The sequence below is a fragment of the Prionailurus viverrinus genome, chromosome D4 (genome assembly GCF_022837055.1).
Source record: "Prionailurus viverrinus isolate Anna chromosome D4, UM_Priviv_1.0, whole genome shotgun sequence".
NCBI classification, from domain to species: Eukaryota; Metazoa; Chordata; class Mammalia; order Carnivora; family Felidae; genus Prionailurus; species Prionailurus viverrinus.
In genome coordinates, this window is record NC_062573.1 from 53,868,111 (window position 1) to 53,881,357 (window position 13,247).

Below are 13,247 nucleotides of genomic sequence, written 5' to 3' on the forward strand. Positions count from 1 at the left end.
CCACTTGGGCATATTTTAATTACTTTTATTTCCCAAAGTAGTTTGCTAATTTAGCAGTGTGAAAGGGATAGATTCCAACTTGCAGTCCCTTTATTCCTGGAAGATGAATCTATCTTGCAAGAAAGGACCCAGTCTTTTGTTAGTTGTAGTAACACCTCACTTTGGTTGGAAGGCAAGAGTTGCACACAGTATCCCATATTGGCTCAAAGCACTTCCATTGGTATCAGAAGATCTTCTCTTCGTGGCATTGGTTTGCTACTGGTGTCTAAAGTGAAGCCAGCACAGCATCAGTCTCATTCCTCTGAGGACATAATAAGACATCATTTATGTAACTGATATATTGGAAATTTCTTAGGAGGGAAGTAATAGGATCCATATTCCAGAGTTTGGTAACATAAAATTGGGGAAAAATCGAAGGAAACTGCCAATGTTTTATCTTTTATTTTTCTTTCTTTGACACTTCAATTATATCTGTGCTCATGTTCTTTTTCAAATAAGCCAATTACCTTTCCTGTGTGATCCAATTTGCAGGTACATGATAAGCAATGGGTTAGAATGAAAAATAAATGATTACTTTTAATGATGATCAGCACATCTGATGTGATAAATTGTGATTAATGAGTAAATTAGCAGTGAATGATGTAAATGAATCTGCTTTGAAAACTAATTCTATAAAAAGATGCTAAAGGGTTGGTGTAGGGTTTTTTTTTTTTTTTTTTTTGGTCAAATACAGTGTGTTAAATAGGCTTGTGAGTATATTACCATTTAGAGGGAATATGAAAAAAGCCAATAAATATTGTGTCACTTCCTACATTTTTACTGAATGAGCCTGGAAGATTGCAGGACTTTTCATCTGTTTCAGCATAAAAGCCTTTATCACTCTATTGAAGGAAAACGGATGCGCGGTCTGTGTATTTTGAATGCATAAGTAGGTGGTAAGCAAACCCGGAGGCCTAAAGTAGAAAATGTTGAGTAAATATCTAAATGGTGCTGCTGATAACATGTTTTCATTAAGAATGCATTACTCTGGCATAGGGAATGGGTAAGAATGGCTTTATAGATTGTATCTAAGAGTGATTCAAGACCACTGGCAGCCTTTCTGAAATTTATGTCACTAAACCAGTGGTTACTCTGAGTATCTTACACCAAAACAGATGGTGAGTCTTACTGAGCGTGTCAATAGTTCAGAGAAGTTTTATGGCCCAGACACAGTGAATGTAGAGGATTGTTTGTTTTGGTCATAATATCTCATGGCTGTATGTTAAAAAAGAAAAAAAAAAGTTGCAGTGGTGAGGCCATGCAACTTTTACTGCTATCAAACAAGTGTTTATGACTAGGTATTAATATATCTTGACATAGGACAAACTAGAAATTTATTTAACTGCTGTAAATAGACCAGTTCATGTGTACTTTAATCTCTACAAGATTAAAAAAAAATTGGAAAAACTAAAATGAACTTCAACCTTTTTAAGTTGAAAATTATCTCCCAAAGCATTTATATACTATTGTCCATAACTCTGTTTTATAGATACTTTGTCATCATCCTTTTCCTTTTTCTTCATTGATCTGTACATCTTCACCACTGAGTATTTACCTTACACTCCATTGAACCTAGGAGAAATGGAAAAGGCAGGACTTGAGGAGTATTTGAAGATAATTCTTTTTTGATGAGGTAGATTATCTGGTTGTTTCCTCACAACTGGCACTCTCTGACCTCTACCTTTATCTCTCCTGTTGATAGCTCAAAGGGATAAAAATTAGGCCAATGACAAAGTGATAATTTTCAGCTTTATCAATAGTCTTGGTAATTGGACATGCTGAAATATATTTTAAATGTGAATATATGAGTTATTTTAAAACGTATAAGAAGTCTTGAAAGCAAAGAATATTTTGATCTAATAGTTTTTGTATGTAGGAATGCATCACCTGTATTGAAATTTTACAGGTAGGGATGAATCATATATAGGGATTACATATATGTGCAAGGATATAATGATAAGAATAATCATTGAAACATTTTTTAGAGGGGTGCCTGGGTGGCTCAGTCGGTTAAGTATCCGACTTCGGCTCAGGTCATGATATCACAGTTCGTAGGTTCGAGCCCTGTGTCGGGCTCTGTGCTGACAGCTCAGAGCCTGGAGCCTGCTTCAGATTCTGTGTCTCTGTCTCTTTCTGCCACTCCCCGGCTCACACTCAGTCTCTATCTCTGTCTCAAAAATAAATAAACATTAAACAAATTAAAAAAAGAAACATTTTTTTAGAATACTGAAAAATTATAAACAATCTAAATGCTTAATAGTAATTTAAAATATATCTATCTACTTCATAATATAAAAATGACATTCAATTTAAATACTTGGTGAGAAAAAGATATTCAAAATATGTTCTAAGTAAAATGCAGGCTCTTAAAAAAGTATAGTGTAGCCTCTTTTTTGTAAAAATTATTAAATATTAAATGGGCATAGAATAATTCTTAAAAGCTATTCATCAAGGTGATAACCATTAGAATGTTTTAAATTTTCTTTTAATTTATGTTTTCTAATTTATGTATAATAAACATATTATTATGTATAATAGGTAAGGTCGTTTTAATTAAAAATGAAAAGTGCAAAAAGAGGCAGGGAGAAGGATAACTTTGTGGTAACAATGAGGTAGAATAAATTCATAAAAGAGATGAGATTCATTGCATTGTTAGACTTCATCAGAAATCAGTCCTAAGGTAGACACATGAATGTGCTATTTGACCATGCTACCTTTTGCCAACTCAGGGCCTGGTATGGTTCCATCAGTCTTACCATGTCACATCAGTGTTTTGCAGTGTCAATGTGTATTACATAAAGTTTGCATTCTGCAGCTAATTTATGATTCTATAAGCAAATGTACTTCAAATAGAGGCACAATAATCATGTTTACAATATTAGTATCCATACTAAATACTCATAAATGTATAGCCAAGGATTTCTATTTCTTCTTGTGGCACTCCACGTGCCTTGGAGAGCCTTAATACCGAGTTTGTATATGCAGTGAACATCTACTGTGTGCCAGGTGCAATTAGGAATTATGGGATTTCAGAGATGGCCAGATCACAAATGCTTCTTTCAAAGTGCGATTAATGTGAAGAGAAATACATGAGACTAAATAGCTATAATAAAATATAGATGGTTCTAACACATAAGAGAGAAACCAAAACTGTGATAAGAGATAAACGAATAGTGGATTTCATCCAGATGGGAGGCTCAAAGAAGGCTTCAAGATATTTAGTGGGACTGAAAATGGATAAATTCTATAAATTTAAACATGTGAGAGAAAACATTCTGTACAAGGGAATGGCATATACCAGGGCATTAAGGCAGGGGATTTTAGGTTCTTGATGGTCAAAGGTAGAAACATACTTGGGAAAATAAGTTGGTAGCAGCTTTGAAAGATCTTAAAGGACAAACAAAATTGCTGGTTTTATTTGACAGTGGTAAGCTATTAAAACTTACTTATTTGTGTGTTTCTTTTGAGTGGAAAAGAGCTTTAATCGTAGATGCATTTTTAAAAACCTCAAAGAACAAGAAGGGAAAGGAAAAGAACGTTTAACAGTAATGTGTGATTTTGATTGTAGCAATAAATACCTGAAGTGAGGGTGACCAGATGGAAAAGTTCAGGTACGATGATATCGTTAAGTGATTCTCAAATGTGGCTGAACATTGGAGTCCTCTGGAAATTAATTACCCAGCCCTACCCACTGATTTTCTATTTTAGTTGGTCTAAAGTGGAGTCTGAGCACCTATAGTTTTTGTTTGTTTGTTTGTTTGTTTGTTTGTTTGTTTGTTTGAAGCTTCCAAAGGATTCTGATATCCATCTTTGAAGGAGAATTATGGTTGTTGTTACTGGATGTGAAAAAAAGAGGAGACGTAGTAAAAGCAGAATCTATAGGACTTAATAACTGAATGTAGTGGGGTGCAGGATAACAAGACAAAGAAGAGGTCAGGGCTGCAAGGTTGGGTGTTTGGAAGGTGGGAGTGCCACAGATAAAAATAGAAACAGGAAGAGAGGGAGGATTAGGAAGGCAGATGGCAATGGTGTGTTTCCACAATAATGATTCCGGGATGCTGCTAGGCAATCTTTCAAGTGGTTAGAAATGAGGACTTGGCATTGAAGAATGTTTCAAGATATCTTTCCATTAAATCAAATTTCTTCTTGCCCTTCTTCCTTTTTTCCTCCTTTTCCTTTTCTCTCTCTATTTTGTCTATATATATATTAATCCTTTCTCAACTTAAATATTGATAGTTATACAGAGGCATGGACATCTGTTTACTCAATGGAAGAATGCTTTAGGGTCATTTTCAAAGAACTGAAGTTTGAAGCCCTCATAAAATTAATGGTGTAGACATGCATAGAATATGTCACTGCAATGTTCTGGAAAGGAAAAGGGGAAATTGATGTGAAGAACGTCAGTGGGATACTTGTCTTTATCCATCATGAACAAATTTAATGTATACATTGAATGATACAAAAATATTCTACCATACTAACCTTGGAACTTACATGATCTGTTTATGAAATTTGTGTCATTGATTTTTGTCTGTTGAGTAGGCATCATAGTTAATTTATGCTTGATTTAAATTGGCTTCTGGAAATTAGAAGAATAATTTCAGTAGGCCTTCTGAGTGAGCTTTTCCACTTAACAAGTGAAAAACAGTTGGTGTAATACAGCACAAAATACTTACCAAACCCTTGGGAAAGCATTCACTATACATTTAATAGTTAATTAAAACAGATTTGAAAATATACAATAAATTGAGCTATACCATATTGCCTATGCATTTTCATTGTAATTTTCCATCTTCTAATTTGGCGTAGTAAGAATATCGGAGTTTCACAGTTAGATCAAAAGTTCATGACTCACTCATAACCTCAGTGAACCTTCCTTTCTTTCTTTTTCCCTTTTCTCCCTCCTTCATTTTTTTTCCTTCCAAATTTTATAGTACTATGCAGCTTTCTATAGTTGTATAAAATAAGAAAAATGATATTATTTTGCAGGACTATGGAAAACATTGCATGTGAGATCTATAAAACATTTAGTCCATTGCATGGGTTTTACTAAAGATTAGTTATTTCTTTATCCCATCTTGAAGTGTAGTGTTTCTTAAGTCAAGTTTTAAGGCTATAAGATTGAAAAACAGTATCATTGATGACTCAAACAAAGTCTATTTGATGTTGAAGGTCTATTCTGTCCATGGGTATCAGATGTGACCCTGTTCAGATCCCGTGTGATAGGCTAGATGTCCCCACAGACCCCAGTTTACGTAGAACATCTCTGCCATAGAAACCAATCCAGGCTGGCGTGTGCCACACAGTTCTGCCTTCCTTGAAGTTATGCATCAACTTTGGGACCTTGCTTTTTTCTTGTCATGTACCCATGTGGTTTTGCTGGTATGTCAGCCATACTTTCTTCCCTATATATCCTGCCCAGTAAGGATCAAATGAATCCTAACAGGGAATTCATTATCCACTAAATTCTAGCCACTCTCTGTGCTTGGGGCAGTGGTAATGAATGTGCTGTGGCAGGAAGGGAATATAAAGCCTCAATAGCTCTTCTGCCCCTGTACCTTCAGACCTGACCATTACCCTTAGAACCACCCTGACTTGCCTGCTATGCTCTGCATTTCTCACTCAACCCCAGAGACCCTGTTCCTGAGCTTCTCTTCAGAGCCCTCACCCTGTTACTTCCAAAGAAAGAAAAAACAGGATGAATTCATTTGATAGTCTCATGAATTCTACAGACACTTTTTTGGGAGGAGGCAGATTTTTAAGGACAGAACTACCTATTCATTCCTACTGAATATTCCCTGATTCTCTCCCTTAGTGTGATTAAATAACATCATTTAACCTTCCCCTTTCAAGATTTTAAATATGTTATTATGACAAACACCCCTTTAAGAACGGAAGTCTCTATTTAAGGAAATGTTAATCAGTTGAAAGAAACAAAGCCAATTAGTTACATGCTGTTAGTTTTGCTCCTCATTCGTCATATTTCCTTGATGTCTGCAGAAGCGGCTTATTCATTAGAATTAAATTAGACAAATGGCATCCTCATTTCTTCCCTTCACTTTTGTAGTGTGTAGTCCTTACTGTGAATGGGTTTTAAGTTATTCTCAGTTGGCCAATCAAGTTACTGCAAATCTGAGTTGTCTTCTTAACCTTTAAGAATTTCTCATAAATTCCTTTCTTGCATGGATGTTACTAGTAGATTTCAATGGTTCTCCCCCATTAATGTCTAGCTCTATCTGATATAGTGTACTAATGGGAGAATTTTGTCCTTGATAGAGCACGTTGTTAAAGTTGGTCAAAGGTAGCTAACTGGTCTTGGTAGGGTCTGTCCCCTTAATTTAATAACCATAAGTGTTCATTGGACTTATCACCTTGTCTTCAGAGAGCCTAGCAACTTGAAACCTGATATGGCATCAAAATATTAACAATCATTAAGTGCAAAGATACTGTAGATTGGTTATATTTATCAAGAAACAAACTAACCTCTTGGAAGCAAAAATCAGTCAGCAGTTTGTGACTCCTTGATTTGTGCAGGCAAGAATAATCTACTAGATTTTTAGAGCTAATGTCTGCATCCTGAGAATGCATCGTCTTTGAAAACAGCAAGTGAGCATGGCAGACGCTTTCTAGAATGTCAGCCATGCCTCTGTTCTGACTCATATGCATGTTTAGCTTTTCTGTTTTCCATTTAGAAAATAGACTTTCTGGGTTTAATAGTAATTTGACCTCTGCAGCGCCCAGCATTAGTTTAATAAAAGGTCATACTCTTCACTTGTCAAAAGGAGCTTGAGCAGAAATGCATTTGCAAAGCACAGTGCTGGCAGCTTTAGTTGGATAGCAATGGCGCTTAGCTACAATAATGGAAGGGCACCTGTCTACACACTGGTGACTGTAAAGTTTTAATGTCTTTGTCTCCATCGTTACATTCTTGATATTTCTTTTTTTTTCTTACACCACCTATAATATTTGGTGTATTTGCAAGTGTATCTCATGGGATAAACATGGGGATTTTGATTATTCAGACCTGAGGCTGTCATGTTGTGTGTCTTTTTAGTAGAAGTCTTTGTTTTATGCTTTTTATGCAGATTCTCTTCTCTTCCTATCCTCAGAGCCTGACTTAAATTTGAGTACTATCCATGACAAAAGAAAGCAGAAGATTCATTTGGTTTCTTTTATTAAGCTGAGATATTAGCAAAGAGGAAGTGGTGCTATGTACTATTATATCCCTCTGGGAATAAACTTTTACTTGCCTCAAGCGTTTGTTGGAGTTATTAGGTTTGGTCTTCTCTCTTTCTCATGTCTTTCCTTTGGATGGCTGCCTAGACTTGACAGCACCAGTCTCAGAATTTGACCAGCCAAGATGATTATTTATGCAACAAACATGCCTACTGAAGGAATTTTACTATAGTATCTAGAAACCAAACTTTGCATCATAGAATGATGGAATTTATCCTTTTTGTGGTTTGAATTTTGTGAGCAAATGTAGAAAACATTCACATCAGATCCCATAAGAAAATCATGATTTTGTCTGTGAAAGCTAATGTCTTAAAAAAAAAAAAAGTCTCTGTGTACAGCACTTGATATGCCTTTCGTTTTAATGCAGTGTGATCAGTTTCATTTCTTATTTTCAAATAATACATTTAAGGACTTTTCAGGGTTTTTTTGTTTGTTTTTGTTTTTTGAAGAATACCGAGTCACTGCAGTGGCATTTAGTAGGGATTAAGGAAACAGTCCCAGACATGAAGCAGATTCTAACTGGTTATTTTAATAAATTTTCCACAGTTCAACAGGTTAATTTTGTTCACTGACCTCCTGTCTAAAAACAAAATCTTTATAGTAACATCCAGGGGTTGTATCACTGGAAGATTTGAATATTTGGGAATATTAGCATGAAGGCTTCCAGGTATGACCAGAAAATGAAGATGAGTTAGAAACATACCTGAGCATTGGGATAGTAGTCACATTTCTTCCCTGATACAGGGATTTGCCTTCTGTGCTTTCCTTGTAGAAGTCAGATTTATGTGTTTAACAGTAATTTGACTCCTTAGCACCCCACTCTCCAGAATTTAGGAAGCCCTTGTTCTAGAAGCTATTGCTTATTTGTAGGGTGTCAGAAACTCCAAATTTCCCTCTTTTTTATTTTGTGATGAGAAATAGGAAGCTATCTCTTAAAACATACAAACATAACAAAACCCAGTACAGCAAGAATGGCATCCTGTATTCTAGATATATTTAATTTCTGATTAGTAGCTAGATATTTTATATCATGGCCCTTTACCTCATTCGCACATTCTTGCAAGGAATTTCAAAACACAACTTAAAGGAGAAAACAGTTATTAAAATTCATTTTCATTAAGGGTGGAATATTTTTAAGCTATGTATTTTGAAAAGGAAGGTTCCCAAAATGAGTGTTGTAGCATTTGATACAGCAGTGAGATACATTTTATTTTTCCCAGGAAATTCCCTAGGAATTTTAATTGCATAATTATAATTTCCATATTAGATGGTGACAAGTGTGTGGTTATTATCAATTTGCATTGTTTGTAGCAGCAGAATGAAAAATATAAATACTTCTAATATCATTTTTGTTTGTTTCCAGAAAAGTGACATCAATGTGCAGAGTTTTCTTTTTTTTTTTTAATTCTTTCTTACTGTTAGTCATTTCAAATCATTTTAAGTATTTCTAGCAGGTTTTTTAAAGTTTTTTTACATGTTTATTCTTCAGAAAGAAAGAGACAGAGTGTGAGCAGGGAAGGGGCAGAAAGGGAGGGAGACAGAATCCAAAGTAGGCTCTAGGCTCCAAACTATTAGCACAGAGCCCAATGTGACCCGAGCCGAAGTCCAGCACCCCTTACTTCCAGCATTTCTAGTAATCATCAAGTTTGTACTGCTACCCATAGATGTTTCAAGAGGTGCTGTTTCTAACAACAGGGACCCATGTTCCCATCAGTTCCACTCTCACCAAGTTGAATTTGCTGATGAGGTAGAGACTCCTTTCCCAGCACTAATATTACAAAGATGACTCTCCCTACTCTTTGTTCTCTCTCTCCTATTGGAGATAATACACTAACCTAGAAAACCTCAGAATTGGAAGGGATCTCTGAAAATAATTTATTTTACATTTCATATTTTTATAATTTAGAAACAGAAAAGTTAGGCATTTTGCCCCCAGGATGTTACATCTACATTATGGTAGATCTAGGATGTGGGTCTGGCTTCCTTGACATCAGGAAAACCAAGATGAGAGTCAGAACACACCATTAAGCCAGCAAGAGCATTACATGGGAAACGTGAAAACAAGGCAGAGAAAATAATGGTGTTGAGCAAACAGTGATGAACTTTGTTGTTTTCTTCTTCCTTAAGGTTTAAGGATTATTTTCAAATTAAATGTTAGCTATAGTTACTTAAAACCACTTTTCAATAGAATTTCACTGAAAAATAGCAAGAGAGAAAATTTGTAGATGGGATAAGAAAACAGAAAATGAAATGGAAAAGATGGTTTTGAATTTAAAAAATTTCAAAAAAAAAAAAAAGAGAGAGAGAGAGAGAGAGGGTGAGGTGCCTGGATGGCTCAGTTAGTTAAGCGTCTGACTCTTGGTTTCAGCTCGGGTCATGATCTCATGGTTCATGAGTTTGAGCCCTGCATTGGGCTTTTTGCTGATGGCACAGACCCTGCTTGGAATTCTCTCTCTCTTCTTCTCTCCCTACCCCTCTCCCACTTGTGTTGTCTCTCTCTCTCAAAATAAATAAATTAAGTTAAAAAATTTCTAATTGCAACAGAATTGTAAAAACTCAAGGATGCAAGAAAACTATGAAAAAGTAGGAAAAATAATGAATATACCTCCCCACTAAACCACCATTAGTGTTTTAGCACACATTGTCCTGTGTTTCTTGGGTGCATTTTTCTTTATTGTCTGATACCTCTCATATATAATTTTATATGATGCTTTTGTGGATTATCATTGAATCATAAGTATTTCTCATGTCATATTATAAAAAGTTTATCAATATAACATTGGCTATTTCTAGAATGTTCTGTCATCATGCTGTAGTTCATTTCACTGTCAATACCAATTTTATTTGATATTGAGGGTATTTATATAGTCTTTGCTAAATTAATGATATAATGAAGATCTGTGTGCATAAATGCCGATCTACATTTTATTAAATTCTCATATAATAGATTTCTGGATCTGGAAATGCAAGATGGATAATAAGTAGGTTTTGAAGAGGGAGGGTGAATGTTAGGAATATCTTAAAGAAGTGGAAGACATTTAAAGAGTCTCTAACTTCTGGCCTTTTATCTTTAGGAATCTTTAAGTTTACATCTTTTGGGTTTTTTACAAAAATACCTTATTTTATTTTGTTTATTTTATTTTGTACTGTATTGTTTTATTTTTTTAATATTTATTTATTTATTTATTTATTTATTTATTGCTATAACTTTGGTGGCTTCTTGGCTCCTCTTTTATATAAATTGTGAAGTTAAGCTTCAAGTAAGGCAGCTCACACTATCTGGGTTAGAGAGTCACTTTACCATTTTTCCCTCTTTCTGTTTCTTGCCAAACCTTCTAATTCAGGGCTATATTTCTTGTCCCTTTATAATTTCCTAGAATTTCCCTTAAATGTCACTAATTTTAATGGCTTACCAGTGGCAATGCTGCTTTCTGGCAGTGCCCTGATAGCAGCATCAAAGCAAAGAGCTAAAATTTTACTCACTTTGATTGATGAGCTCATTTTGTTACAGAGGACAAATTGGATTTTTTTTATACTGGTAATAAAAATTAATGTGTGATGTTGCTTTTCAGATGTTATTGGATCTCTGCCTTAATACAGATTTCAGCAATAAAAGCATTACCAGATAACTTGACCAGAAAGTTACCTCCCTCCCCTTTAAGCTACCCTTACAAGTAAAAGTTGCTTTTCTAATTTTGTAATCCAGGTGTGTGCATGTATGTATGTATATATGTATTGGCCTAATTGGGGTGGAGGGCTGTGGGGACAGCAATGGCAGTAGGACAATGCTTAGTGTTTCAATTTTCCATCTAATTGCCATGTTTATTTCTTTGTATTTCAGCACCTCCAAGATTTACAAGAACTCCTGTTGACCAGACAGGGGTCTCTGGCGGAGTTGCCTCTTTCATTTGCCAAGCTACAGGAGACCCAAGACCTAAAATTGTCTGGAACAAAAAAGGAAAGAAAGTCAGCAATCAGAGATTTGAGGTATTAGGTCCATTGTTCTGTTTCTCTGGGGGGAAAATATATCCACTATATCTTTGGTTTGTATATTACTTGCTTGTTTTACTTGATATAAAGTGCTGTAATCACTGAGATAAGGCATTCTTTTTGTTGCTTGTGTTGGAAAACTTAATTCTAAATGACTCTTTCTAAAAGGGAATTTGGGGGGTTCAGGTGACTAACTTTTGTATTTAATTGTACCCGGCTCAAAGTGTTCCTGGTATCCATCTGTTAGCCTCATCCTCAGACTGTTCCCTCTCAAAATTGCAATATGGGAGTCTCACATCCTCTCACAACCAAGTCTATAATATGAGTGACAACTTCCTATGCTATCAGCTCTTATTGAATTATGTGCTTGCCTGGACAAGCTTGTAGATAGACAACTGGATGGTACAGGCCAACTAATTTAACTTCATCTGAACCTACCTCTGTTGCTGGGAATGGGGTCAGTTCCATCCAACTCTATGGCTTTGGAATGAGGGAACAATGTTTTCCTATAGGGAAATCAGATGCATATAACAAGGAAGAAGGGGAATGGATACTGGGCAGCCAATGAAGTTGTCCACTACACCTCACACCTGTGTTTTACAAGTACCATAAGCTAAAATGAGAGATTAGCTCCAGTGTGTTAGTCTAAGCACTACTCTGGAAGAACATACCCAATCAGGTTGATATTGAAGTTAAACCTATTAAACAAATTACTCAGGAAAGCTCAGTGTGTTGAAGGTTATGAAGCGTAATTCAGATATTATTTTGGGTGTTTTTAAGGAGATTAATGGTACAGAAATTTGCAGAGGAAAATTGGAAGAAGCACACAATACCATGCCTGAGATTTAAGACTTAGAGAGGAGTGCTTGATTCTTAGAAAATACCAAAACCTCCAAACTGCCCCAAATTGTAAAAGTCACTTTCTCTTACCTGAGTTTCTGACATACTCCATAGCCTAATGAATAGTTTAGCAAATTAAAGGCCGTTTCTAGTTAAAAGAAACATAGCCAAGTACAAAATTCAGAACATTTTTATTTTACTCATTTTTCACCAGTTTTCACAGAGCAGTAAATGGTCCAAATGCATAAAGGGTATAATTAATTATACCTCCAAAAATTGAAATGTGCACTCTAGTTTACAAATGATAAATGTAAAATTACATTTGTTTGAAAATCAAATACCTACAGTGATTTAAACATTAGAAAATCTTAAGATTTGAGAAATAGTTCTTATATCATGTAGAAAGTGATGGGTGTGTGTGTATGTGATCTTTAGTACTTTTTTTTAGTTTAAATGAAATTTAATTTTTTGTTAAAGAGGAGTTTGACATCATACTTCCTGTTGACAATAGCTTCTTGACAAAATATTGTAACCAAGATTAAATTTAATAGTAAACATTCCAAAGCATGAACTCTGCTCATTATATAATTCCTAATGAGAGTCATATAAACACAGCCAAGGAAAATTAATTATTTTTACATGAAGCACCTACATCAAATAGTGTTGAGTCTTGGGTTGAGAATCTTTAAAACCTGGAATAGTATATATGCATTTTTTTTGTTTTGCTAGTTTATAAAGTCTGGGAGAACTCTAAGTGAACTCTCTTCTTCTCTCTCCAGTTGTAAATACAATGTCTGGCCTAGAGTAGGTATACAATTGATACTGGATATTAAAGAAGGTTTTCAAATTGGAAATTACAGCACTAGCCCAATGTGTAGTATATTGGTTGTTTGTTGAAAGAGGATTGGTCTAACTCTAGGAAATAGTTCAGAAATGTAAGCACACAGTAAAACAATTAATCAAAAGTGATTAAGAGAGTAGATTCTGAGACTTATCACAGGAAGAATTTTTTTCTTTTTATTGTATCTATGTAAGATGATGGATATTAATTAAACCTATTGTAGTAATCATTTCACATATTTGTAAATTAAACCATCATGTTATGTGACTTACACCTTAAACAGTGATATTTGCCAATTATT

General features: G+C 34.9%; 1 protein-coding gene across 13 annotated transcripts in view; it reads left to right on the plus strand.

Annotated features, from left to right (window-relative positions):
* The window catches only part of PTPRD (protein tyrosine phosphatase receptor type D), a 534,534-nt gene that overhangs the window by 194,861 nt on the left and 326,426 nt on the right, over window positions 1-13,247 (plus strand). For all 13 annotated transcript variants that reach the window (XM_047830543.1, XM_047830548.1, XM_047830545.1 and 10 more), the window contains exon 3: window positions 11,117-11,262. In XM_047830543.1, coding sequence (XP_047686499.1) covers window positions 11,117-11,262 — 146 coding nt within the window. The remainder of the gene's footprint in view (window positions 1-11,116; window positions 11,263-13,247) is intronic.